This window comes from Eschrichtius robustus, chromosome 20, assembly GCF_028021215.1.
Source record: "Eschrichtius robustus isolate mEscRob2 chromosome 20, mEscRob2.pri, whole genome shotgun sequence".
Classification (NCBI taxonomy): Eukaryota; Metazoa; Chordata; class Mammalia; order Artiodactyla; family Eschrichtiidae; genus Eschrichtius; species Eschrichtius robustus.
In genome coordinates, this window is record NC_090843.1 from 14,972,860 (window position 1) to 15,000,826 (window position 27,967).

At 44.4% G+C, this 27,967-nt stretch overlaps 2 protein-coding genes across 4 annotated transcripts in view; one reads left to right on the plus strand and one right to left on the minus strand.

Annotated features, from left to right (window-relative positions):
* The first annotated feature begins 106 nt into the window (after positions 1-106).
* FTSJ3 (FtsJ RNA 2'-O-methyltransferase 3) lies at positions 107-7,626 on the plus strand. Of its 2 annotated transcripts, XM_068529475.1 has the most exons (21): positions 107-181; positions 292-384; positions 562-667; positions 1,475-1,521; positions 1,644-1,723; positions 2,143-2,242; positions 2,336-2,530; positions 2,613-2,728; positions 2,845-2,949; positions 3,037-3,137; positions 3,371-3,451; positions 3,543-3,686; positions 3,823-3,958; positions 5,133-5,314; positions 5,459-5,579; positions 5,660-5,925; positions 6,201-6,292; positions 6,381-6,480; positions 6,564-6,747; positions 6,831-6,925; positions 7,016-7,626. In XM_068529475.1, exons 2-21 carry the CDS (start codon positions 318-320, stop codon positions 7,206-7,208), a joined length of 2,511 nt encoding a protein of 836 aa, XP_068385576.1. In that variant the 5' UTR covers positions 107-181; positions 292-317; the 3' UTR covers positions 7,209-7,626. The 2 variants fall into 2 exon arrangements, with proteins under 2 accessions (XP_068385576.1, XP_068385577.1); XM_068529476.1 differs by lacking the exon at positions 107-181 and having other exon boundaries at positions 188-384.
* Positions 7,627-7,818: 192 nt separating this feature from the next.
* The window catches only part of DDX42 (DEAD-box helicase 42), a 47,556-nt gene continuing 27,407 nt past the window's right edge, over positions 7,819-27,967 (minus strand). For both annotated transcript variants that reach the window (XM_068529474.1, XM_068529473.1), the window contains exons 6-18: positions 27,530-27,679; positions 20,985-21,089; positions 19,459-19,578; positions 18,270-18,446; positions 17,592-17,720; positions 16,571-16,670; positions 15,927-15,974; positions 14,993-15,090; positions 13,762-14,038; positions 12,790-13,016; positions 11,092-11,202; positions 9,892-9,993; positions 7,819-9,401 (exon numbers count right to left, since the gene is read on the minus strand). In XM_068529474.1, coding sequence (XP_068385575.1) covers positions 8,691-9,401; positions 9,892-9,993; positions 11,092-11,202; positions 12,790-13,016; positions 13,762-14,038; positions 14,993-15,090; positions 15,927-15,974; positions 16,571-16,670; positions 17,592-17,720; positions 18,270-18,446; positions 19,459-19,578; positions 20,985-21,089; positions 27,530-27,679 — 2,355 coding nt within the window. In that variant the 3' untranslated portion in view covers positions 7,819-8,690. The remainder of the gene's footprint in view (positions 9,402-9,891; positions 9,994-11,091; positions 11,203-12,789; positions 13,017-13,761; positions 14,039-14,992; positions 15,091-15,926; positions 15,975-16,570; positions 16,671-17,591; positions 17,721-18,269; positions 18,447-19,458; positions 19,579-20,984; positions 21,090-27,529; positions 27,680-27,967) is intronic.

The window sequence follows — 27,967 nt, forward strand, 5'->3', positions numbered from 1 at the left end:
CCCTGGTGCCGGCTTCCAACTTATAAAACCTGGGGACAGAAAGTAGAGAAAATTTTTGTGGCCACGCTCAAAATGGCGGAAAACTTGGAGCCGGGGACGCGAGCGACGCAAGCGGAAGCGGAAATACGTTTGCTGCCCACACGTGCCGCTTCAGGGGTGGTGGACGTGGTGCTGGGTGGCGGTGAGTAGTGTGGACTGAGGCTAAGAGTGTGTTTGCGACGGCGAGTGGGGAACGAAGAGCGGAATCTAGTGCTCCGGGAAGAGACGTCCCAATTTCTGCTCTCTCTCCAGATTGAGTGGCGCTCCCACGTTCCACCATGGGCAAAAAGGGCAAAGTCGGGAAGAGCCGGCGAGACAAGTTCTATCACTTGGCAAAGGAGACGGGTGAGTCAGGGTTCGCGCCGTCTGCGAGCGGGCGCGCCACCAACCTTGGCCGGTTCGCCCCCTTTTCGAATATTGAGTTTTTCTTCCGCAGAAAGGGTGGTGGGTCGTGAGGCCGCAGAAATCCCGCTGGGAAAGCGCTTCGCGGAACTTACTACAGTACTTTGTCGCCGCCTCCAGGTTACCGTTCCCGGTCCGCTTTCAAGCTGATCCAGCTGAATCGCCGCTTTCAATTTCTGCAGAAAGCCCGAGCCTTGCTGGACCTGTGCGCTGCACCGGGTGGATGGTGTGTAACAGCCGGCGCCTGACGCTCCTTATGGAAGCATTCTGGATTCCAGCCTTGGATGACTGAGAGTTGCATTTGGGGTGGGAGGGAAACAGTAATACCAACCTCAAATTTCTCTACTCCCCAGAAGTAAGCTGCAGGGGGAAAGATTTGGACCGTGTACTTATGACATGATTGGCTGATACCGACAGGGGTTCTTGGTTTTCCCCAATCAATAGAAATTGACTAGAGGCCAGACAAGAAATTCAGGCCAGGTTTTCTTGGGGCCCCTGCTGCAGCAGGGGGCAGCGAAAACAGGTAGCGGGTTCCCTTGCTAGCCAGCTCCCCAAGGAGGGGGCTGGCTGGTTCCTTACGTAGCGTGAAGGTGGGGGTGTGTCCGGGGCTCCGGCCTGAGGGGCGGCTGAGGTGGTCTGCCTGCCCCTTTGGTGGTGTTGAGTGCTGGGGGGGCATGTGCAGTGCCCTGCTTCTGCTCCTGCTTCCTACACCCTGTTTTTGCTCCCAGCTCTTCAGAGGTGACAGTGGGGTGGTGTGTTGGGGGTTTTTTTGTCTGTAATTTTTGTCTTTTTGTCCATAATTCACCCCAACTGGGTATGCGTGCAGTGTTTAGTCCTTCATAGTTTCTTTGTATTCTGTTGCTCAAGGAGTTTTGTCCAGGTGCAAGCATTGCAGCAGAGGGTCCTAGGTCCCAGCCCGTCTCACTTCCACTGCACTTAGCAGGGGCCCCTAACACCGGGGATGAGAGATCACATTGCCGAGGGAGGGGAAGGGACAGTCCAGGGTGTTTTAATCTTTACTTCTCTTTTATAGGCTGCAAGTGGCCACCAAGTTTATGCCTGTATCCAGCCTTATCGTGGGTGAGTGACAGGTGGTGCTCCTGGATGTTCCAGGGGGTGGGAGTGTGAGACCCTGTGTTCTGCATTTCCTTTCTCCCTGCTTGAGACAACCTTTTGGAATACTCTGCCCTAATTTCTTCTAGGAGTGGATCTGGTTCCAATCAAGCCTCTTCCCAGTGTGGTGACACTCCAAGAGGACATCACAACAGAACGCTGTAGGCAGGTAATAGGAATCTCTCTTTTCCTGTTCCCTTTATATGTAGACACCCACATTCATCCCTCTTCCCACCCTGATCCCCTGAAGGCACGTTTTTCCTGTTAACCATGCCTTGAGCAGTGGCTGCACGCTGTTTATATAACAAGGCCCGTAATATTGCGTGTGTGCCCAGCCTTTATTTATTGAGGAAAGAGGTCTTTGGAGTTGGAGGAAGTGCAGAGATTTCAGTGAAATCCTTTCCAGCGAATTCACTAGTAGACTGTAAGCTCCATGAAAACAGACGTGTTATTTTTGCTTATTGTTGTATCCCCTGTCCATGGCACAGGATTTGGCCGTGGTGGGCACTCAACAGATGGCTGAACTAAGGGCTCCATTCGTAGCCATTTCTGTATTTCTGTTGCTGTGGTTTCTTTCCTTCTCTGTAGGCCCTGAGGAAGGAGCTGAAAACCTGGAAAGTTGATGTTGTGCTCAATGACGGGGCCCCCAACGTCGGGGCTAGCTGGGTCCACGATGCTTACTCACAAGGTGCCGGGATCTGGGGGCATGGAGCTGAGGGTGGAGGTGGGCATGCCCTCTCAGGCTGCAGAGGTCCTCAGCTAACTGTCTCCCCCCCCACAGCCCATTTGACACTGATGGCTCTGCGTTTGGCTTGTGATTTTCTGGGCCGTGGTGGCTGCTTCATCACAAAGGTTTTCCGTTCCCGTGACTATCAGCCCTTACTGTGGATCTTCCAGCAGCTCTTCCGCCGTGTCCAGGCCACCAAGCCCCAAGCCTCTCGTCATGAATCTGCAGAGATCTTTGTAGTCTGCCAGGGTGGGCATCACTTCTTTTGTTCTCTTGATTCAGTCTCCCGCCTACCAAAGCGCACTTTCTTATACATCCTATATTACCTTAGGATTCCTGGCTCCTGACAAGGTTGACAGTAAATTCTTTGACCCGAAATTTGCCTTCAAGGAGGTTGAAGTTCAGGTCAAGACTGTTACTGAATTGGTGACTAAGAAGAAGCCAAAGGTGTGTTTGGCGAGTGGGGGTCACCTTCAGGTCCTGGGACTCGGGAGGTCGGGCCTGGTCAGTCTTACAGACACCCCGGAAGGGACTGCTCAACCTTCGTTATTTCCCTTCCTAAGGCTGAAGGCTATGCTGAGGGTGAGCTCACACTCTATCACCGAACCTCAGTCACTGATTTCCTCCGAGCTGCCAACCCTGTTGACTTCCTCTCCAAAGCCAGTGAAGTGAGTCCCCAGACTCGAGCGGTACAAGGGAGCCCCAGAAACATGGCCTGAACATCTCCCCTGACTCCTTTCCCTCCTCCCAAACAGATCTCGCTAGATGATGAAGAGTTGGCACGGCATCCAGCTACCACTGAGGACATCCGGGCGTGCTGTCAGGATATCAGAGTGCTGGGGCGTAAGGAGCTCAGGTTTGCACCGGGGGTGGGCATGGGTGCCGGGAGCCCCAAAGGCAGGGGGAAGCCTTTGAAGGACATGACGCTGGATCTCTGGGAACAGGATGCTGCTGTGTTAGAGGTTTGGGGTGGGGGCCTGAACCTTAGGACTCCTGTGGCGCAAACGTGAAATTTGGGGTATGGGCCCAAAACGAGGAGGTGGGGACAAAAGGGAGACAGCAAGGTCAGGAATGGAATTTCTGGGGCAGGTCCCTACTGAACTGGAGAACGAAGCTTCGGCGGTATGTGGCCAAGAAACTGAAAGAACAAGCAAAGGCACTGGACATCAGGTGAGGAGGGAGCTAAACCAGGGCAGTTGTTGACTGGGTGTTGAGGGGAAGCATCTGGGAAAATAACCAACTCCTGCGACTGTTTTGTCAGCCTCAGCTCAGGGGAGGAAGAGGAAGGTGAAGAGGAAGAGTCAGCAGCTGGGATGGGGCCGCAGCCCTCGGAGGAGGAGGAGGAGGAGCAGCTGAACCGGACCCTGGCGGAGATGAAGGCCCAGGAGGTGGCGGAGTTAAAGAGGTGAGGGGAGCTGGGGAGGAGCGTGGGGAGCCCCAAGGCAGAGTCCCTCAGTGGGTGAAGATGGGGAGGGGGGGGAAGGCACGGATAGGGAATCTTCAGAGCCGGGCAGCTTTAATTCCTCATACCATCCCCTCAGGAAGAAAAAGAAGCTGCTGCGTGAGCAGAGGAAGCAGCGGGAACGTGTGGAGCTGAAGATGGATCTTCCCGGGGTTTCCATTGCCGACGAGGGGGAGACTGGCATGTTCTCCCTGCGCACCATCCGGGGTCACCAGGTGAGGCGGGGTTCGGGGCCCACTGAGGGGACAGGAGGGCCTGTTTGGGTGTTTGGAGGTGGGGCGTCGGATGTCTTTTTGGTAAGTGGGCTGAAAGATCATGGCTCATGGTTGCTGCCTTCACCCGTAAATGACTTGATGAGGGGAGACTGGGAAGAAAACAGGAGCCTTGTGTCTCAAAAGGCCAGGAAAGAACATACCCCTGAAATAATGAAAGTAGGAAGATTCGTGAGTGTGGTGTAGATTTATCCTTGTAGAACTGGAATATCAGAACCAAGAGGCCCTCGTTGCAGGAAGCTCAGGTTATAGGCGATGCAGCCAGGGTGCGTGGGTGACGAGCACGTGTGATGGAGGGTTTCCCTCAGAGGGGAGCAGCGTTCTTCAGTTCACTGAGACCAAGTTAGCACCTTGTTGCACTAGGCTGCTGGATGGTGCTTTCTGCTGAATACGGGAGAGCCTGCTTTTCCTGGTAAAAGCAGCATCACAAACAAAATGAGCCTTCGTGGCTCTTGTGTGGGAAGGTAGTAACCAGGTCGTGTTGTTTAGGGGGCAGTAGAGCACAGTGGTCCCAGAGCCGACTACCACTTAAGGCGCTCTTTGCCTCAGGTTCCTCATCTGTAAAAGAAAATGATAGAACCTACCTACTCACGTTTTTGGAAGGAATAAAAAAAAAAAGATGGCGTAATTCCTGGTATGTGATTCAAGAAATAGTAGCTATCCTTGCCTCGAGGAAAACAGATTTTGGAGCTGACAGCTGGTTTATTAGCGAAACAGTGCTTCCTGTTAGATGTATATGGCATGGGCTCCTTTATTCAGTGGAAACAAGAGTTGTAGATATTATTCTCCGGTGATAAGGTGCCTTCTGAAAGTAATTTTTTAAAAAGCGGTGTTTCAGAACATTTTAAAATCGGACACTAATTAGACCATGGGGTACTTTTCCATAAACCTATTTCTGCTACCACTGAAGAAGAGACAGCTGAATGATCTGGCCTAGAGTGGGATGTTTTAAATGGTTAATCCTATCACTTCCCTGTCTGTAAAAGAAGGTATCATGTGCTTGGCACAGTGTGTTTTCTAGTGTTGCTGAGGATAAACTAAGGTGATGAACATGGAGGAAAAAAGCAGTATGTACCTTGTTAGTGCCCTTGACCTCTGTTTCTCTGTCAAACCTCAGTTGTTCGAGGAGGTAACACAGGGGGACATGAGTGCTGCAGACACGTTTTTGTCTGATCTGCCAAGAGGCGACATCTACGTATCAGATGTTGAGGAGGAGGATGATACGTCTCTGGATAGTGACCTGGACCCAGAGGAGCTGGTGGGAGTCAGAGCACCTCAGAGTCTAAAGGACCAGAAGTGGTAAGCGGGGGGTGTGGGGAGGTGTCTGCAGGGCACCCTCAGCTCAAGTCCGAAGCAGAGCTGGTGGCAGGGCTTGCCAGTGGGAGTGTGGGCAGCAAGCCCTCCAGGGCACTGACCCTCCACCCACTTTCCTTGGGTCTACAGTGTACGGTTTGCTGACGTGCAAGATGGTAAAGAGGAGGAAGAAGAAGAGAATCCATTGCTGGTACCATTGGAGGAAAAGGCACTACTGCAGGAAGAACAGGCCAGCCTGTGGTTCTCAAAGGTAAGCAGAGGCTGGTGGCCGAGACAGACAGGGACTGGCATTCCCTGGGCAGAGGGTGCCTGACGATTCCCCCATCACAGGATGGCTTCAGTGGGATTGGGGATGACTCCGACGAGGCCCTGGAGATCGGTCAGGCCCAGCTGTTGTACGAGAGCCGTCGCAAGGGGCAGCAGCTGCCACCACTGCCTTCCGGTGTGAAGACGGAGAACAAACCTCCCCCGTGCCAGGATGAGGCCCCTGAGAGGGCAGAGGCTCCTTCAGGGACAGAGGCTGCCACTGGCCCCGGCGGGGCAGAGAGAGATGGCAGTTCTGACAGTGACAGCAGTAGCAGTGAGGGTGAAGAGAGGTGAGTGGTTGCAGCTGACGGGAGAAGAGCTGAAGAGGAAGCGGTGGTTGTAACCAGCGCTCTGTAATTGGGGGTTTGCAGCTCTGGCTGCAGATGGAGAACTTTAAATACTGATGATTCTAATTTGAGTGGTCTGCAGTACAGCCTGGGTGGCAAGATTTCTGGAAGTCCCCCAAGCATTTTTAACTAAGAACCAGGGGTGAGGTGAGCAGGAGTGGGCCTGAGTGGCGTGGGTAACGGTGGGACATGCGTGCACGGTCCTCCTCCTTCCACAGCTGGAAACCGCGCCGCAGGCAGAAGCAAAGGCGTGGGCCTAAGTCAGATGATGATGATGATGGGTTTGAGATCGTGCCTATCAAGGACCCAGGTGAGAGCGCTGCACCTAGTAGAATGGGAGGCAACATGGAGGGGTCAGTGCTGGGGCCTGAGCTTTGACTTCCTTCTTCCCTCTCTAGTGAAACATCGGATACTGGACCCTGAAGGCCTTGCTCTAGGTGCTATTATTGCTTCTTCCAAAAAAGCCAGGAGGGACCTCACTGATGACTCCTTCAGCCGGTAAGGGGCCAGAAAGTCACGAGAAGGGGTGGGGGTGAGGAAGGATTTCTTTGAAAGCCTAGACTGGTGTCCCCTCCACCAAGGTACACATTTAATGAGGATGAGGGGGAGCTTCCAGACTGGTTTGTGCAGGAGGAAAAGCAGCACAGGATACGACAGTTGCCTATTGATAAGAAGGAGGTGGAGCGTTACCGGAAACGCTGGCGGGAAATCAATGCACGTCCCATCAAGAAAGTGGCTGAGGCCAAGGCCAGGAAGAAACGGAGGGTGAGCAGTGGGGCTGCCTGAGACTCTGGGTGGGTGAGGCAGGGGTAGGAAAAGAGGTCAGCCTGACCGAGGTCCCCCCACAGATGCTGAAGAAGCTGGAGCAAACCAAGAAGGCGGCAGAAGCTGTGGTCAACACAGTGGACATCTCAGAACGGGAGAAAGTGGCACAGCTTCGAAGGTGAGGGGCGGCGGCGGGGTGGTCACCCACAAAGGTACACGGGGGTGAAGGAGTGGCAGAAAGTCTCTAACCTGTGTCTTCCACTTACAGTCTCTATAAGAAAGCTGGGCTTGGAAAGGAGAAACGCCAAGTCACCTATGTTGTAGCCAAAAAAGGTGTGGGCCGCAAAGTGGGCCGGCCAGCTGGGGTCAGAGGTCACTTCAAGGTGGTGGACTCGAGGATGAAGAAGGACCAAAGAGCACAGCAACGGAAAGAGCAGAAGAAAAAGCACAAGCGGAAGTGAGCGGAGCCACCAGAACCTCTGCGGGGCTGTGTCAGGACGAGGAGCGATTCGGTGCAGCTTCTGGCCGCCTTCGTACCAGCCCTACCCTTGCCTGCACTGCAGTCGTCTGACGAGACAGATCTGAGGTACCGGAACTCATGGTGGCCCTGGGCAGTGAGGGGGACATCTTCCTGGCTGGAAGAAAGGGTCCCGTTAAAGCCCCTCTGAAATGTCTTGTCGGTGCTGTCAGAGCCCACAACCCTTCTGTGAAGAATGTGGGGTGCTGGGCGAGAAGCCACACCATTTTTAGATGCTAAGGGGAAGTTCAGTGGTGCCGTGGCATTCATTGTAGTCTAGTCTAGTCTATTCTTGGGCAAGTGGGCCTCTCAAGTCTTCCCCCATTATCATCTGAATAAAACCAGGATGATTGATTGATTGATTGATTGATTGATTGATTGATAGATGTCTGACAGACAGACAGACAGTTTAGTTCCTGGTAACTTGATAACTCAAAAAACATCTGGGTGTTCACACCATGTGCACTGTTCTAAATCATATTTAATATGTCCCGACTCATGGTGAAGTAGAAATGACAAGCAAGCCACAGGTCCCAGTAGTAAAACATTTACTAGAGCAAGCAGAAAGGAATGCACATCTTAAAGAAACCTTCACAAAGTCACAAAATTTGAAGTATGTATATTTCTTTTCCTTTTATAAACAAGATAGATAGAACAAAAATCATCAAAATCATTTCAGCAAAAGATTTTTCTACCATTATGGCAAGTTAAAAAAAATACAATGAAATAGGAGAAGACAATTTAAAAGCTGCTGTCAGGTTTTTGTTTTTTAATTTTAAATTTAGCAACACTTCAGACCCAGAGCAGTCCTGTTTCCAGGATCCTCTCTCCCCCCCTCAGTTGTAGGGACTCTGGATCTGGCAGGCTGCTGCTTCATGTCTCAGGACTGGACACAAACCTGGCTGGGAAACCTGAGCATCAGCTCTCACTTAGAATCAGACCCTCCCCTAACCTGCAGATGTTGGGGAAGCACTTTGGTGCGCATCCCTAACACCTCCACGGACCGGGCTGCAGAAGCCAGTCTCACGTGGGGCCTGCCTGGCCACAGAAAAAGAATTTTATTTGTAGGTGTTTTTAAGGTGACATTTTAGTAAAAAATATGTACTACATATAAACCTAGAGTGAGTTTTGTGCCCTATAAGGCCCTTTCTTCCAAGGTATCCTCAACTGACCTTCGTGACACTCACCCAGAGCCAAAAGAAGCTGCCCGACTCTGACTGCTTCTAAGGACCAAAGCAGCCTCCCAAGAAAACATCTGGAAAATTATCCAGATGAAGGGGTAATGTCTCCAAGCTCCAGCTATCCACTAAGGGCAGGGGGTCCCTACACCTTGGGCCCCAACCCAGCCCTGAGACGCCTAGTTACCAAAAGTCTTTCTAAAAATAAAATTAAAAGACAATCGATTTCACGCTTCAGCACGTACCCTCTAGCTGTCCCATCGGCTCTTCTTGCGCTTGGGCGGCTCGGGGACAGCGAAGCCATCAGTAGTCTTGTCTGTCTTGCTGTCCATCTTGTCCGTCTTGGTGCTGTCCACCTTGGGGTCCATCTTGCTTTCACGAGTACAACTTTCTTTCCTGCTTTCACCATTCCGACCATCGTTTACACCTCGGCTCTCCCCATGTCTGCCTCCACCTCCTCCATGCCTGTTCTCTCCATGAGGATGGCCATCAGCATGACGGCGGCCATCAGCATGACGGCTGCTGCTTTCTGGGTAGCGGTATCCCTCTCCATGGCGAGCACCATCTCCGTGGCGCGGGCTATCGCCATGCCGATTCCCACTCTCTCCGTGACTGTGACGGCTTCCACCCCGGTTCTCAGTATATCTCTCTCTTTTCCCATTGCCACCCCCAATCCCTTCTCGGCTGTTATTCCCTGAAGCCGTGTTGTTGACTCCCTGGGCTCCGGCAGGAGGGTAGGTCACTGGGGCACTGCTGAGGTTCCCAGCACTGCCAAAGCCTGGGATGCCCTTTGCGGCACTGGAAGTGGGGCTGTCAGGACTGCTACGGCCCTGTTGGGCTGAACTGCTGGGAACTGAATTCAAGCTCCCTGCACTAGTCCATCCACTCGCCCCAGCAGCAGAGCTTCCAGCCTTCTGGTTGGTTAAACTGGCAGCAACAAAGTGACTCTTGTACTGTGACTAAAAGAGAGACAACAACAGTGGGTAAGACAGTAAGTTGAAGAAACCTGATGGCCCAGCTAGTTAACTGGATGCCAGCTAGCTAACTGGAGGTACAGAAGGATGATGGGTTCAGAGTTCACAAGAGACACATAATCAAACTTGTCTTAGCTAAAAAATGGCAATTACTCTCAACCAGATTACAAGAGCCTTGGAACCTCGAAGGCTGTTAAGGCAGGGAGGGACCACCAATCCTACTGTAGGACGAGAGCCCTGAGCATGACTGAAGTAGATGACCAGCAAGAGGAGTTTCTCTAGCCGCTACACCTGCAGCTCCAGGTAAGCTGCGGTTACGGTGATACTCGAAACTGAAAACAGGAGAAGGCCCTACCTAAATCCAGTAAGCATCAAGTCTACAAGGCCAGCTACCATCTCAGGAAGACTAGGGCCCCTCATCACTGCCCATGAGTTACCAGTGAAAGCTCTTTCAGCTAAATGCTTAATTTCAGACCTGGAAAGCTGCTTTCATTGCCGTCAGCCGATCTCCCATGGCTCCTGTGGAGGGCTTGTAGGCCTCGTAATTGCTCATTACATTGTTGTTACTTCCTCGGTCCTAAAAAATAAACACACTCACGAGGATGGAAGAGTAAGTAGGAAAGCCCACTGCCACAGACTGGGCCTCCATATACTGCAAACTGAAGAGGGAGCTGAAGTGGGAATGGGAAATTTATAGAAAGTTATGTTTTGTGAGAAAAGGCACGGTAATGAGTCATTTAAAAATGCTTATGCCTCTCAACCCAATAATTCTATTTCTGGGAACTAACCCTAATCGTCAGAAATGAGGTCAGATTATGCCCAAAGCTGATCACCTGGTATTATTTACAGACACAAATACAAACATCATGTTTATGTAATTATGTAAAAATTATGTTAAAGCCGAAAAGGCCACAAGGCAGTACAGCACATAACATGACTGCTCAGGCTCTAAATCCAGACCCTAAAGAGTCTGAAATCTCAGCTTCAGTATTCACCACAGTGTAACCTTGGGTGCCTCAGTCTGATCATCTGTACTTACTCTGAGTGGCTGTGGAGACTGAGTTAACATGTGTGGTTGCTTGGGCTGGCCCTGGCACATACTAAGTTCTCAGTGTTAGTTACCACTGTCACCTGCACGATCCACATCATCATCACTGTGACATGGGGACAGATTATTTACGTAACAAAGACACCAAGTTTAACTATGATGATGCAGAAATGGAGACTGGCAGCTTTCTTCCTTGGCTTAAGAATCAAAGTGACAGGAAACAAAGTTAAGAAAGCCAGTCAGGGGGGAGCTTCTGTTACCTGTTTTGTGAGAAAAGCTAGCTCTCGTATCTCTGGTTCGATTTCCCAGCGTGTAGGAATCATTCACTGAGTTTAGTTACAAGCTGTAGCTAGAGTTTACAGAATGGCCCTCTGGCTCTAGGCCAGTGCTGGAGGGCTGGTGAACAGACTGCTGGGCCCCACCTCCGGAGTCTTGATTCACCAGGTCTCGGGTGGGGCTCAAGTTTGCATTTGCTACTGGTCCAGGGACCACAGTTTAAGAACCACTGCTAATCTAAACTGGTATCCTGAGCACGCCTAGTCAGTCAAGGACACATAGGTGCTTCTTCGATAGAAAGTCACATTAAGAGGCTCTCAGACGAGAATAATCCTAACATCCAGGACTCACCGTGTTCTCAGAGCCGAGGCCAGGCCGCTCCCTGTAGCCTAGGCCTCCTCCGCCAATGTTCAGCTTTTTCCCTTTCCCTCCTTTGAAGCGGGATTTCCGAAACCAGGCATTCTGCGATGAACACAATTCAAGGTTAAGACATGGGAGGAAGAGACGCCCAGAGGAACGGGACAAGATCAAAGAGGAAACTAAATGGGAAGAACTTTTTGTTTCATCTTTTGCGAATGTATCTATAGCAAAGGAGGAACTGTTCACAGGTACCACAGATTAGCTTCTTTTTGGTAGCTTCATCCATCCAATTTGTCAGGAGCCTTATCTAAGGCTTCCTTTTACTGCTCCTTCCTTCCTTCAGGGGCTCCAGGAAGGGAAGTGATTAAGATACACCTCAAATGCAGAGCAGTTACTCTGGCCATTTCTAACTTCCTTGAGGAAAATGAATTTATTCTCTATTTCTCAGACAATACATCTCTGGGGAGGTTAGAGCTTTATCTGACAGTCACGTTACACTCAAAAGTACCTGAGGGCTTCCCTGGTGGCGCAGTGGTTAAGAATCCGCCTGCCAATGCAGGGGACACGGGTTTGAGCCCTGGTCCGGGAAGATCCCACATGCCGCGGAGCAACTAAGACCATGCACCACGACTACTGAGCCTGCGCTCTAGAGCCCGCGAGCCACAACCACTGAGGCCCAACGCGCCTAGAGCCCGCGCTCCGCAACAGAGAAGCCCCCACAATGAGAAGCCCCTGCACCGCAGCGAGGGGCAGCCCCCGCTCACTGCAACTAGAGAAAGCCCGCGCACAGCAACGAAGACCCAATGCAGCCAAAAATAAAATAAATAAATTTATTAAAAAAAAAAAAAGTACTTGAAAGGTAGGGCAGGCTTGGGCAAGGTGCTAATCAGAGAAGCTGATCAGTCTGAGAGCAGAGAAAGCCTGAGGCACAATGAGATGTAGGAAAATGCCACAGACAAAATACATCTTGTATTTAGTTCAGGATTTGCTCTCCGGGAAAGGAAAGGAAACATTATTCTACTCTCCCCTGCAATGCAGGCCCTTTACTCCCAGGTCTGGAAGCACGGGCAGTAAGTACCACAGTACAACTGCATTATGGGTGAACAGTTCTGTAGGCTGGCCTATGAATTTGAAAAACACGTTAAGTCTCTACTATCAGAATGTATATCCCAAATCCATTTGTAATTTGGGGACTGTGTGTATTAAGACAACTCAAGATTTAATTCAGTAGAATGCCTCACTCAGTTTTAAATTGGTAAGCAGTGTAGTCAAAGGTCTGAGATCTAGGACTGAGAAATAGTGAAATACATTTTTTTTTTAAAGACATCATACATTTTTAGCCCCCCAAAGAAAAAACTGTTTGGGGAAAAGGGCAGTGAGGAGACTAGTAGCTTTCTTTGATATTAAATTTGCTCACAAGTGTGACATGGGGCAAGCAGAAAGAAATGTCACAGGGACAGATTTTAGCACAAAGAAAGGAATAGCTTTTCAACATAAATGTTGCTGAAAGGAGAGGATGAGAAGACCGACCAGATGAGTTTTAATGTCCTACAATACCAATCTATACTTCGTAAGTGCTGCCTGCCCAACTTTACTGTCATGTTTCTCTGTTATCTGCCTCTGGCATATTGAAATTTTTTCGCTTCGTTTTACAACCTGGAGCAACCTGAAGTGTGTCCAGCCCCTCACCTGCATGGCCAGATCTAGGAGTTCCTTGGTAACATGCTGATTGGCTCCTTCCAAGTTCCGGACAAGGTCACCGGCAAAATTGCTATCCTTGGGTGTCAGCAAGGTATAGGCCACGCCTTTCTCACCCGCTCGTCCTGTTCGGCCAATCCTATGAGTATGGGTATCAATATCTCGTGCCACATCATAGTTAATGACAGTCTTAATTGAAGGAATGTCCAGACCACGGGCTGAAATAAAAAACAGAATTCTTTTATTCTTTATCAGGAGCCAAAACACCAAAGTAACCCCAAATGCTAACCTAAGAACCCACATTCCTCTTATCTAAGCAAAGTGCATGATTTGGTGTGCTGAGATAGAGGCATGTAAGCTGCCCTTCTAGAACAAATGCCACTATCGCAGATTCTATGATGCTGGGTCAACTTAGTGTGTGAGGGACATCTTCTACTATCAATAACCTGCCGTGGCCTCACTCCTGCACCAGAAATATGTAAAAAAAAAAAAAAAAGAAAAAAGTAAAACCAACATCAAATGTGTCCTGAAGCTGAGAAGTGATCTCCTTTCTGGGAGAAAATACCAGTTTTTAAGGGTAGCTATTAAAACTCAGCAGAACAAACTCAAAAATCACACTTCAAAACTTTTTCTGATCTTGAGTGAAGTATGCCAAACTAAATAATCAATGTAAGTTATGTACTATATTCAGACACACAACAGTCACGATGCGACTGTGTAAACAATTTCTTCCCCAAGTGTCTTCCAACCGCCGGGATTCTTTTTTTCAGAGAGGAACACTAAATGGAAAGTGGTACCCAGAGCTCCAGACTGAAATCACTGTGCTCTGAACTGCTGCACACGGGGCGTGGCCAGCGAGGCCGGCAGAGTGCCTTCAATCAGCCGCCTCAGATATTAAACACGTCTCATATAGCAAGACAGAGCACCCTTATAGCATGGTTACTGGGGAAATTCATACCCTACCTGCAACATCTGTGGCCACTAGGACTGGGATGTCCTTTTTCTTAAAGTCTGAAATAACCTTATTTCTTTCGCTCTGATCCATGTCACCATGGAGCAGGCCAAGATTATGACCCTCCTGTTTAAGGTTATTGGCTAGCTCTTCAGCATTGGCTTTTTTAGTAACAAACAGGAGGACACTTCCTGAAGAGGTAAACTCCACTAGACGCCGGGTGAGCCAGTTCCATTTACTAGGCCCAGAATGCAGAATCTCCACAATCTGAGTCACATCTTCATTTGCCTGAAAAGAAATAAATGAAAAAGGTAATTGTGACATTTGTGCCACTGGGCACCTGAATTAGGACCAGCCATCACATTTTCTACCTGCATCTGGAAGAACCTTGAATAATCCCTCTTCTCCTTGGGCCTTCCTTCAGCAAGTCAAGTGCAGCTCAAATTTTATATCCCTTAGCAAATCACAGTGCTCTCCACCTCCCCTGACATGTACATATACCTAAATAATCTGTAAGCCCCAATGCTTTGCTCAATACTTTTCTATATGCCTATTCAGATTATTCCCAATAGAGTAAGCTCCTTTTCTGTCCTTCCCACTTACTGTTCCTAGTACAATTCATACATGCACATAGAAGGCACTCAGCAATGAAAAGCAGACAATGTCAAAAAGCTAACTGCACAGAACTTTAATAAATATACCAAGCAAACTAAGGAATTGCTCAAAGCAGCCTTAATTGATTTCCAAATCACAATTCAGAGAAATTTTCCACATAGGGTATATTTATAGGTAAGGAAAAAAAACCCTTAACTCATTTTCACCAGGCCTTTCAATCTCCCCGCTCCACGCTGTGCAGGCCTACTCCCACAATCACTTAAGATGTCAGTTCCATCCTAACTGACCAGTAGTCTTTCAGGCAAAACTTGCTCTTTTTCCCCCCCAAAAATATTTTTTTTTTTAAAAAACCTTTTATTCTGGAAAAAACTTTAACATTCAAAAAGAGTAAAATGAACAAAATCAACTCCCATGTATCCATCACCAAGCTTCAACAATTATTAACATTTTGCCAATCATGTTTCACCTATTCCCCCAACCCTGGTGTTTTTAAAGCAAATTTGAAACATGTTGCCTCATCTGTAAATGCATAACATTTTTTTCTCTCAATAGTGAGAAATTAATTCCATGTCACCACAGTAAGAGAAATAACCCACTGGGATCCTATCCAGCCCTGCTTAGGGTTACCTCTCCAATATCCCCCTGCACCACACGAATAGGGTCAATCAGGATGTCTCTGGCCAGTTTTTCAATCTTTTTCCGAAAAGTTGCACTGAATAAGAGAGCTAAAAGGTAAAGTAAATTCTGTTAAAGAAACAGTATGACTTCTTTTTTGAATACCCACTAAGCTTCCCACTGACACTGCTCAGTTTTTAAAAAAATAAACCCACCTGAACTTTAAATTGTTTAAAAATTAATTCACTAAGAAAAAAAAAAACTTGCCCTTATTCTTTTTTTTTTTTTAAATTAACAGCTACTCTATTTATTTATTTATTTATTTTTTGGCTGTGTTGGGTCTTCGTTTTGTGCGAGGGCTTTCTCTAGTTGCGGCAAGCGGGGGCCACTCTTCATTGTGGTGCGCGGGCCTCTCACTATCGCGGCCCCTCCCGTTGTGGGGCACCGGCTCCAGACGCGCAGGCTCAGCAGTTGTGGCTCACGGGCCCAGTTGCTCCGCGGCATGTGGGATCTTCCCAGACCAGGGCTCGAACCCGTGTCCCCTGCATTAGCAGGCAGATTCTCAACCACTGCGCCAGCAGGGAAGCCCGCCCTTATTCTAACTTTATGCATTTTCAGTTAAGACAGGGGTTGTCAGCATGGTTCAGAAAAAGGCTCTTGACTTCAAATCAGCGTATCCGCACTGTGTATTGCCTCTAGCCAGTGATAAAACTTTATGAATTGGGGCAAGTCATTTAATCCTCAGCCTTGGTTTCATCATCTATAAAAATGAGCAAGTTCTATCTAATGATCTCTAAGGTCCTGTCACCGTCATTATCTTCCCCTTTATGGTTCCTCACTAGTACACACATGATCATTTTTGCTGCCATAGCTGTGAGTGCCTATAAAATAAATAGGTGTTTATTCTGAGTACAAACGTGGCTTAATGAAACTGCTTCATACGTACTCTGTCTGTCAGGACGGACATGACTTGCTATGGATCGCACCTGGTACTCTGGAAGAAGTAGAACAGTAAAATTAGTATCACACCTCTGTATGACAGTTTGGGATGCCTGGAAAAAGTCATTTTAGTAAAAATCTTCACATGAGACATTATAAGAATTAAGGAAATTCTGGAACTCCTAGACCCATCACTCAGTATGAAACTCAGAAACACTTACCCCAGCACCACTGGCTGGGCCCAGTGATGTTCGTTCCAATCCATAAAGATAGCTATTTAGAATTTTCACACAGCTGGTTAAGTCAAGGAGGACAGGAAAGCAAAAGGCCTTGAATGATATGACATCCACCTACCTAAGAACACAGACCTTGACCTCCACAAAGGCATATGAATAAAAATAAAGCCTAGAGATGATATTCGCCTTATATTCACAGGTACTTTCAAATGTCCTCAACCCAGTTAAGCCCAACATACTTTTCCTGAAAAAACTCCTAAAAATAGTTAATGTCTTAGCTACATCTCTATGGTCTAACCCTATCCAGGAGTATTTTTAGCTTCTCTCGTGCAGAGAAAAAATTAAGTCTAGAAAGACACGGAAAAAACTAATATCATGAGGATGGGGACAGAAGAAACTGGTATTCAAGGCATACCAAATCCCATGTCAAACATTCGATCTGCTTCATCAAATACAAGGTAAGAGACTCTTTGAAGGTTGGTAGCTTTCTTCTTCACATGATCAATAAGTCGACCCTATGAGATCCAGAAAATGAACAGTAAGCACAGTCATCCCAGCATCTGCTGGACACTGGTTCCAGGATCACCCACACTCACCCCCCACGAGGACGCTCAAGTCCCTTAAACAAAATGAAGGAGTATTTGCATATACAACCTACACACACCCTCCTGTATACTTTAAATCATCTCTACTTATAATAACTAATACAACGTAAATGCTATGTAAATAGTTGCCAGCACACAGCAAATTCAAGTTTTGCTTTTTGGAATTTTTTTCCCCTGAATATTTTCAATCCTTGGTTGGTGAAACTCACAGGGAAACCTGCCGATGTGGAGGGCCGATTGTATAATTAAAGGCACTTACAAGAACTTTCTAGAGTTCCGCTCCTGGCAAAAGTGCTAATACTCCAGTCTTAGACCGTAATAGACACTGGTCTGACAGCCTCAGACTCTACGCACTACAGAGCCCAAAAGAACAGAAAATCTGAAAACTCAATGGGATTCTCCCTTTACATTAATTTTGATTTAAATTGCGGAAAGATGGTCAGAACTATTTTTTGTGAGGCATTCTGAAATTACCTAAGTTAAAGCCTTATTAATGGGTTTTAATGTTTAAACTACAATCTTCTAGGCAGTTCTGACCATACTCTGAACACCTTTCTGATTCTTGATGCTCTCAGTATGCATGGATCCATTTTCTAGGAGAGCATAAGAAAAACTGTTTGCTATAGAGGGGAAATTCGTAGCAGAGAGAATCTTATTGGACTGCTATTTTAGGCTGGCAATCAAAATTAAACCAAGGCCACCAGCTGTCATTGCATCAGAGTACTCTTAACCCTGATTTACCACATTTTAGGGGAAATGCCCTCCAACAACTAACCATTTTTTTCATACCAAGAGAGGCTGATAAGCTATTTAAACCCAAGACATACTTACTGGTGTACAGACAACAATCTCTGCCCCTTCCTGAAGGGCCTTGGCCTGCTCCCACATGCTCCCTCCTCCATACACGGCCACTGATCGGAGATTATATGCTTTCCCAAACCGCTTGCATTCTGCGTGGATCTACAAAGGTGACATAATGACATATTAACGAACTGTGACACTAACAGATACCTCTGTCATAACCCAAAAGGGAGCTATGAAAAACACGCAGAACGTGATGTCAATAGAAAATCAAAAGCTAGAAAATGCTTTAAAAACACAATTTTACTTATAAAGTAAACGAACAGGGTACCATTATTGTATCTTAACAGGCTATCTGAAATCTTGTTGTGATTATTCTTTTTCACTTCTCGTCACGACCCTGTTACTGCCTTTCTACCAAACAGAATGAATTAACCCAGGAGGAAAACTTACAATACAGTTCCCATATAGTTTGGTTATATAGAAAATCTATAACACATAATATTTTCCAGAAATTTCCTGATAGCACAACGATGTGAATGTACTTAATGCCACTTAACGGTACACTTAAAAATGGTTAAAATAGTAAATTTTGTGTATTTCACTAAAATTAAAAAAAAAAAAGTTTCCTGGTAATTCTACTCACTTGACTGGCTAGTCCCTTATCAGTTCACATATAGAGGGGGGCATTCTACACAAAGCACATACCTGCTGACAAAGCTCCCTAGTAGGACACACAATCACTGCAATTGGTCCATCACCTGGTTCCAATTCTTTCTGGTCCATTATATGAATCAACATGGGCCAGATAAAGGCCGCAGTTTTCCCACTGCCTGTTTTGGCAATACCAATCATGTCTCTACCACTTAATGCCACAGGTACACCCTAGAGAAAAAGAAAAAAAAAATATCCACTCTAAACTTTCAGTTTTAAAGATGTGCTGAAGGAAATTCTGTGGAAGGGTAAATGACTCTTAATGACATTTATTTCCAATGAAACAAAAATGTCCTGGGCTATGCATACTGGCTATGGAATAACAAGAAATACCTGGAATTCCCATAAACTTCTTGATCTGTAGGAAATATTATCATTGCTAAAATTTTTAAAAATTTGTCCCCCTTGTGAAGGTAGAGACTGTCTCATCCACATACTGAACTGTGTAGAAATGAATAAAATCCATATATAAATGAGAAACAGAAGCTATTACTTTCAGTTATAAATGAGAATTTTCAGGCCATGGACAAAGGAATCCTTGTAATTGACAGCGCTAAACTTCTCCATGCACAAATTTTATTTTGTTCAGTCTAGGCCTAATGAACTATTTTCTTCAGATCATATTTTCAAGACATTTATCAGACACAAAAGAACATTTCCCAGCCCCTTAAGCAACTTTTTTTTAAAACAGGTAAGTAGATTTATTAATATAGGATGCTTGTGAAAAACACAAGTGGGCAGGCAAGAGGGCTCTGCCCCAAGAACTAAGCAGACTACATTTTTATAATCAAAGGAAAAGTGCGGAGGGGGAGAACACCAACTCATGTCCTAGGTCTCAGGCAAGTTCCTAGGACAGGCTGCCAAGTGAGGGTCCTTGGCTTTGCACAGGAAAGAATTCAAGAGCCAGCCACAGTAAAGTGAAAGCAGTTTATTTAGAAAGACACACATTCCACAGACAGAATGCAGTCCACCTCAGAAGACTGAGAACAACCAGCAACTTCTTAAGAGTGGTAAAAAAAATTCACTTTTGCTCTTTAATTTTTAAACGTTTCAACAATTCTATCCATGTCAATACAGTTCTATACTAAACACTTTCATTGCTTTGACTTGTTTGTTAAAAAAAAAAAAAAAAAAAGTCACAATGTCATTCTACTTCATTTTTCTTTCATTATGTTTTACTTACCTGGCACTGTATTGGAGTGGGCTGTGTGTACTCAGATTTCCGAATCTGGTGCATAAGTTGTTCATCAAACCCAAAATGAGCAAAACTACTTCCTGGTCTAGGAGGTGCAGCACCAGAAACCTAGAGATAAAGACAACTTGCAGGAATGACTTGTACTTCAAAATAAACAGCATTAGAAGTTCAACAATATTTGCCTGTATCTACCTAGCATTTAGTTGGAGTATGAAGAAGTGAAAATATAAGGCTGTAGCTAATAGCCTATACTGTCTGAAAAGGTAAAATTCAAATAATAACAGGTCTAAAGCCTCATATAAAAAACTCCAAGATAAATATTCCTGAGATAATGGTCATATCGTTTTAAGTGATTAAGGGCCTAGAAATCTCTTAAATCAAAATTAATTTTCTCGTAAGAAATAAAAAGATGTTCAGTAAATTGGAAAAAGCCATTAATATATTTTTTTCCATTTGCATAACTATTAACCAGGTGGTAGAAAAAATAAAATTCACTCTTGAAATAAAGAGTGCAAATGAGCTCCAAATTCAGACACATCTATACCCACTAGTTACAAAGATATTGTCTACTGTCTCCAATTTCAGTGCCGCCTGAAGAGCTAACATCCCGCTTAGTGATGATCCAGACACTGCCAAACGCTGTTTGAACTGCACCCAGGTGAAGAACTGGGCTCCACCGCCATCAAGGCTTCTCAGGTGATGCTGATATTTCCAATCAGGATTTCACTTAAAAGTTTTTTGAAGGGGTACTTCTCGGAAAACAGACAAGTACGTACACACACACCCACCCACCCACCTACCCCTCAGAAAACACAAGTTCAAACATCACGTAGCAACTGGTAAGGCCAGAAAGCTGTCCACACAAGAGCATACATCACTGTATTATCTGTGTGTTTCACTTAACATCTAGCAGCACCCTAAACAATGTGGTCAGTGTGCAACCCAAAGCTTTTTAGTGGACAATTTAAACTATTATTCTGATATTACTACATGCATATTTTTAAAGTTGTTAATTTCTTCTTCTAATTAAAAATGCATGCTGTATATAGTTTGAGAAGCAAGTGTATCTTAATTTTGAAATAGTCTAAAACTTCCAATATTGTCCACATCTATTAATCTTGTCTCCTCTTCCTGAAGATGGGGACCCCTTGCCTTCATCTCTAGCCCACCCAATGCAGTTCTTAGCATACTGTTCTCACTGCAGAAATACTTGATTAGTTTTAAGGTCACATGACCTATTGTTCCAACACAACACACAAAGTTGACTGAACACATACATACAGCATTCATGTGTATCACATGAAAGAAAGAATAATCCTATCCTAAAACAGTTATAAGACTAAAACAACAAAATCAAGACACAAGAGCCCAAGGGATCTAATTATTACTTTATCAAAGATAGTTCAGGGACTATTAGAAAAGAAATTCAAGATTATTTCAGTTTGGATAAGCAGTAATACTAACCCTGCACTAATTAACATTAATATGAATATTTGCCTTAATGGCTGACTTACCCGAAGATTGAGCTTATGCCGGAGATCTATTAGCTGCTGTGGGGTGAGGTTGGTTATCTCTTCATGTTCATTGTAAAAATTTTTTTCAAATGGTGGATAGTCAATCTGCAGGTCCAATTATTCAAAGTTAGTCTAGAATTCAAGAGTCAATCCTGTAAGTTTGATTTTAATGCAAAATAACCTTTCACAAATATTATACAAGTAAAGCCATAACCAGCTAGAGAGAACAAAGGAATTCACTTATTCATGACACAAATCCCGAAAGTACAGCCAGTACTTTTTCTTATTCCTGTTTTCAATATAAACACCAACCTACTTCCTAAAGAGACTCTTAGGACACCTCAGGTTTGAACAGCCTTGATGCAGACTAGGGAATCTCTAATGCCAAAAGGACTCAGATATTCCACCATATAACATTTAAATATGTTTTGCAGTAAGCTGTTCACCTAGATCTAGGCATTTAAAAACATTTCTAATATCTCCTTTGGGGAGAGAGCTCTACCTTTAGAGGGAGTTCCATTCTTTTTAAAAACATGGAACTGTTTACATAACTTTTAAGAAATGTATGGCCAAGTATTTCCAATTCCAAAGAGGAAAGAAGTCATTTCTGCTAATCTTTCATAGCTTACTGTACTAAGAGTACAAAACACTAGCATATTACCACATATGAATCTGGCTAAATGATTCTCTTTCTGACATATGTCTACAATAAACTTTTTTTTTAAGGAGAACTTAAGCCTTTCACAGGTGGTCAAAAATTTCATAACTCTAGATACAGCCTAAAGTTAATTATCTTTCTATGGTACTATCAACAAAAAGAAAGAATTAAGTTTTCCTTTAGCATTATTAACAGGACCTTTTGTTATGCTTCCCACAATGCTGCACTAAGCCCTTTTCTTCAGTTCTCTTCTCTTACCAGAACAGAAGGTCCACGAGGGCAAGAATTTTTGTCTTTGTTCACAAAAATTTACAAATATGTAAATTTTTTACACACAATTTTTTTTTTTAACCCAGAAGAGAGGAAAAAAAAAGAAGAAGAATGTGAAGAAAGGGGTATCCTTTTTTCATATCTGGTCTCTCCCGGCAGACTTCCCATTATATTAGGACAACTGTGGGATACCCCAGGCAGGATAATGAAGTTTGAGCACTTTGTCAAATATCTCAAATAGTCAAATATCTCAAATATTTTATTAAATGAATATTTCAAAGACTTGAGCTTTTTTCCTTATTAGATTTTCACTCTTTATCATGCATGCATCCTCCTAGATCAGTTTCAGATATTTAGTTCAACTTGCCACATGTAAAATGCCAACTCCTTATGCGGTAACAGCTGTGCAAAAGGAAACATTTAAAAAGCTGAATATAACCCATACTCCAGTCTAGACCAGTAGTTCTCAAACTTTTTAGTCTCAGGTTCCCTTTACACTTCACAGAATGAGCTTTTGTTTATGTAGGTTAAATCTACTGATATTTACTGTATTAAACTTAAAACAGACAAATTTTAAATTTATAACTCATGATAAAGTAACAACAAACCCGGGAACCTACCTCAACATAATAAAGGCCATATATGACAAACCCACAGGCAACATCGTTCTCAATGGTGAAAAACAGAAACCATTTCCTCTAAGATCAGGAACAAGACAAGGTTGCCCACACTCACCACTATTATTCAACATAGTTTTGGAAGTTTTAGTCACAGCAATCAGAGAAGAAAAAGAAATAAAAGGAATCCAAATTGGAAAAGAAGTAAAACTGCCACTGTTTGCAGATGACATGATACTATACGTAGAGAATCCTAAAGATGTTACCAGAAAACTACTAGAGCTAATCAATGAATTTGGTAGAGTAGCAGGATACAAAATTAATGCACAAAAATCTCTTGCATTCCTATACACTAACTATGAAAAATCTGAAAGAGAAATTAAGGAAACACTCCCATTTACCACTGCAACAAACCTAAGGAGACAAAACACCTGTATGCAGAAAACTATTAAAACACTGATGAAAGAAATTAAAGATGACACAAACAGATGGAGAGATATACTATGTTCCTGGATTGGAAGAATCAACATTGTGAAAACGACTATACTACCCAAAGCAATCTACAGATTCAATGCAATCCCTATCAAACTACCAATGGCATTTTTCACAGAATTAGAACAAAAAATTGCACAATTTGTATGGGAACACAAAAGACCCCGAGTAGCCAAAACAATCTGGAGAAAGAAAAACGGAGCTGGAGGAATCAGGCTGACTTCAGACTACACTACAAACCTACAGTAATCAAGATAGTATGGTACTGGCACAAAAACAGAAATATCAATCAATGGAACAGGATAGAAAGCCCAGAGATAAACCCACGCACATATGGTCACCTTATCTTTGATAAAGGAGGAAAGAGGATACAATGGAGAAAAGACAGCCTCTTCAATAAGTGGTGCAGGGAAAACTGGACAGCTACACGTAAAAGAATGAAATCAGAACACTTCTTAACACCATACACAAAAATTAACTCAAAATGGATTAAAGACTTAAATATAAGGGCAGACACTATAAAACTCTTAAAGGAAAACACAGGGAGAACACTCTATGACATAAATCACAGCAAGATCCTTTTTTGACCCACCTCTTAGAGAAAGGGAAATAAAAACAAAAGGGACCTAATGAAACTTAAAGGCTTTTGCACAGCAAAGGAAACCATAAAAAAGATGAAAAGGGACTTCCCTGGTGGCACAATGGCTAAGAATCCGCCTGCCAATGCAGGGGACACAGGTTCGAGCCTTGGTCAGGGAAGATTCCCACATACCGCGGAACAACTAAGACCATGCGCCACAACTACTGAGCCTGCGCTCTAGAGCCCGCGAGCCACAACTACTGAAGCCCATGAGCCACAACTACTGAAGCCCGCGCGCCTAGAGCCCGTGCTCCGCAACAAGAGAAGCCACTGCAATGAGAAACCCGCACACAGCAATGAAGAGTAACCCCCGCTGGCCGCAACTAGAGAAAGCCTGCGCGCGGCAAAGAAGACCCAACACAGCCAAAAATAATAAATAAATAAAGTTATTAAAAAAAGATGAAAAGACAACTCGCAGAATGGGAGAAAATATTTGCAAATGAAGCAACTGACAAAGGATTAATCTCCAAAATATACAAGCAGCTCAATATCAAAAAAACAAACAACCCAATCCAAAAATGGGCAGAAGACCTAAATAGACATTTCTCCAAAGAAGATATACGGATTGCTAACAAACACATGAAAAGATGCTCAGTATCACTAATCATTAGAGAAATGCAAATCAAAACTACAATGAGGGGCTTCCCTGGTGGCGCAGTGGTTGAGAATCTGCCTGCCAATGCAGGGGACACAGGTTCGAGCCCTGGTCTGGGAAGATCCCACATGCCGCGGAGCAACTAGGCCCATGAGCCACAATTACTGAGCCTGTGCGTCTGGAGTCTGTGCTCCGCAAAAAGAGAGGCCGCGATAGTGACAGGCCTGCACACCCCGATGAAGAGTGGCTCCCGCTTGCCGCAACTAGAGAAAGCCCTCGCACAGAAATGAAGACCCAACACAGCCATAAATAAATTAATTAATTAATTAATTTTAAAAAGACACTATTTAAAAAAAAAGAAAGAAAAACTACAATGAGGTATCTCCTCACACTGGTCAGAATGGCCACCATCAAAAAATCTACAAACAATAAATGCTGGAGAGGGTGTCGAGATAAAGGGAACCCTCTTGCACTGTTGGTGGGAATGTAAATTGATACAGCCACTATGGAGAACAGTATGGAGGTTCCTTAAAAAACTAAAAATAGAACTACCATACAACCCAGCAATCCCAGTATACCCTGAGAAAACCATAATTCAAAAAGAGTCATGTACCACAATGTTCACTGCAGCTCTATTTACAATAGCCAGGACATGGAAGCAACCTAAGTGTCCATCAACAGATGAACGGATAAAGAAGATGTGGCACATGTATACAATGGAATATTACTCAGCCATAAAAAGAAAAGAAACTGAGTTATTTGTAGTGAGGTGCATGGACCTAGAGTCTGTCATACAGAGTGAAGTAAGTCAGAAAGAGAAAAATAAATACCATATGCTAACACACATATACGGAATCTAAAAAAAGAAATGGTTCTAATGAACCTAGGGGCAGGACAGGAATAAAGACACAGACATAGAGAATGGACTTGAGGACAAGGCTAGGGGGAAGGGTAAGCTGGGACGAAGGGAGAGAGTATCACTGACATATATACACTACCAAATGTAAAATTGATAGCTAGTGGAAAGCAGCCACATAGCACAGGGAGATCAGCTCGGTGCTCTGCGACCACCTAGAGGGGTGGGATAAGGAGGGCGGGAGGGAGACGCAAGAGGGAGGGGATATGGGGATATACGTATGCATATAGCTGATTCACTTTGTTATACAGCAGAAACTAACACAACACTGTAAAGCAATTATACTCCAATTAAGATGTTAAAAAAAACCCACAACAAACCCATCACACTTTAACATAAATGCTTTAATAAAAATAACTTTTCTTATAACATTCCTTTACATTTTTGCAAATCTTTCTAATGTCTAAGAAAATATTTCCTACTGCATTCAAATTGTTGCAATGTTGTTTTGATTAAAGCCAAGGAAGAAAATCTGGCCCCACAAAGATATGTAGTTGGAAAAGGGAAAGAAGTATTTATTAATCTTTTCAGATGCTTGTGGACTTTAACTCTTCAATACTACACTAAACCTTGACAAGTGGACATTTCTTAAAGGTTATTTTCATTGTGTAATCTGAAACTGTATCAATGAACTTTTACATTCTGTTACATTATAATTCATCAGTCTATCACGCACTTTGAATGGAGCCTTTACTCATGCATGATCTTGTAACATCGTGTATTGGCCATTTGAAAACAATGGTTCACTGAGATGGTCTGCAGATCATCCAAAACATTTCATTATATAATTAAAAAACTACATATATCATGGTTGATTATCAACAGACTTTAAGTATTAGAAAGCTATCAAGCTCACCGTGGTGAATATAAATTTCCCAAATTCTAATTTTTGCTTGAAAGCTTGATTTTCTATCATTGGCAATAGACACTTTTGCTTTCCTTGAAGTGTCATTCATTTTCTCAAGTGAGAATGGTGTTCCATGAAAAAAAGCAGCTAGCTTAGCTCACAACTCGAACACCTAAGTGCCTTTCCTTGAGACAACTGTTGCATTTTGGCATGCAATAGAAATGATTTGCCCTTCCCATTTTGTCACGGAATAAAAAGACACGTTAACATAAATGTCAAGATTTAATAAATAATTTTTACTGTTTCATCAAGGATAGTCTTAAGTGAAACTGGTTTGTATTTGTTTTGGTTTTTTGGGGGGGAAGCGGTGTGTGACTGTGATGATCTGGCAGGGAGAAGCAACTGGTGCTACTGTCCTGATTCATGTTAATGCGTCAGCATTGCTTTTAGGCATTGGTGCAAATGCTGACACAGTGAAAAAGGTAAATGATCTCAGCATTACTATGAAAATTCTTTTGACTTTGTAGACTCTGTGAAAAGATCCTTCTAGGACTCCTTGGACCACACTTAGAGAACCACTGCTCTAGATCTAGAATCACTGTATGCAAGGTCTAGTCTGATATTTAACCTGGATGAAATACTGATCCCCACCCCCACCAAGTGAGTACACTGATATCCTCATTTCCTTTTCCTGATTTAAGGACCATGTAATTCCTGGTTCCACTTTGAAGGAACAGCCTCTCATCTGCCCCAGATCTGGGAGAAATAGTAAAGATTTACAGCAATTAAAAAGCAAATGCAGGGGCTTCCCTGGTGGCGCAGTGGTTGAGAATCCGCCTGCCAATGCAGGGGACACGGGTTCGAGCCCTGGTCTGGGAAGATCCCACATGCCGATGAGTAACTAAGCCCGTGCGCCACAACTATTGAGCCTGTGCTCTAGAGCTCGTGAGCCACAACTACTGAGCCCGTGTGCCACAACTACTGAAGCCCGCATGCCTAGAGCCCATGCTCCACAACAAGAGAAGCTACAGTAATGAGAAGCCCATGCACCACAACGAAGAGTAGCCCCCACTCTCCACAACTAGAGAAAGCCCGCATGCAGCAACGAAGACCCAACACAGCCAAAAATAAATAAAATAAATAAATTTATTAAAAAATAATGAATAAATAAATCAAGCAAGCAAGCAAGCAAGCAAGCAAATGCAGGCCCATAGACCCACTGTGAAATGAAGATGGTAAGTGATGGTGTAGAAAACAAGTACAATTGCTTGAAAAAAACTGAACGTGAGCAAGTGACTCAGCTGTACCTTCAATAGTACAGGCTACAAAGTCTCAACCACTCAGTCACCTTCTGACTCAACCATTTGGTAAAGATGACAAGAGCCCAAAGAAATAGTCTCATGACATAATAAGGAGTACGAATCAGGATATTGGGAAAACCTAAATATTAAAGCTAAAGAAAACTGTATCAGCTTGAAAGAAGAGTCAAATTCAGCAAGAAACACCATACCTCTGAATGATCAATGGGAGGAAGAGGATCAATGATTTTTTTGGAAGGTGCAATTGGATTTCCATCACTATCGTATTCCAAATTATCCTCCTCCTCCTCTTGAACCACACCAGCAGTTGGATTCTCTGCCATGTACCGAAAATAAGCTTCCTGCAGGAAAGCACAAGAACATAATCATCCCCAAGTATAAATGAGAACATTTCTGCTCCTGTAATTAGTGCACACAGTGTACAGATAACTGCACAGTTTAAATACCTACCAAGACTCTTACTAACAATGATTCCTTTAACAATAGCAGTATTCAGAGGGACAATCAGAGGAAATGAATGAGACGGTTACTACCATATAATGATTTAGCTTGCTTAAAAGAAGACTTATATATCTGTCTGTTCCACAGCCTTCCTCGGGTGGGGTGTCTACCTACCCTGCCCAGAGCTG

What these genes read in the sequence shown, in the direction of transcription:
- FTSJ3 (XM_068529475.1), top strand. Translation starts at nt 318, where the DNA reads ATGGGCAAAAAGGGCAAAGTCGGGAAGAGCCGGCGAGACAAGTTCTAT. An exon ending in CGTGCCTATCAAGGACCCAG is followed by an intron (nt 6,293 to 6,380) that starts GTGAGAGCGCTG and finishes TTCCCTCTCTAG; the next exon opens with TGAAACATCGGATACTGGAC. An exon ending in AGGCCAGGAAGAAACGGAGG is followed by an intron (nt 6,748 to 6,830) that starts GTGAGCAGTGGG and finishes GTCCCCCCACAG; the next exon opens with ATGCTGAAGAAGCTGGAGCA.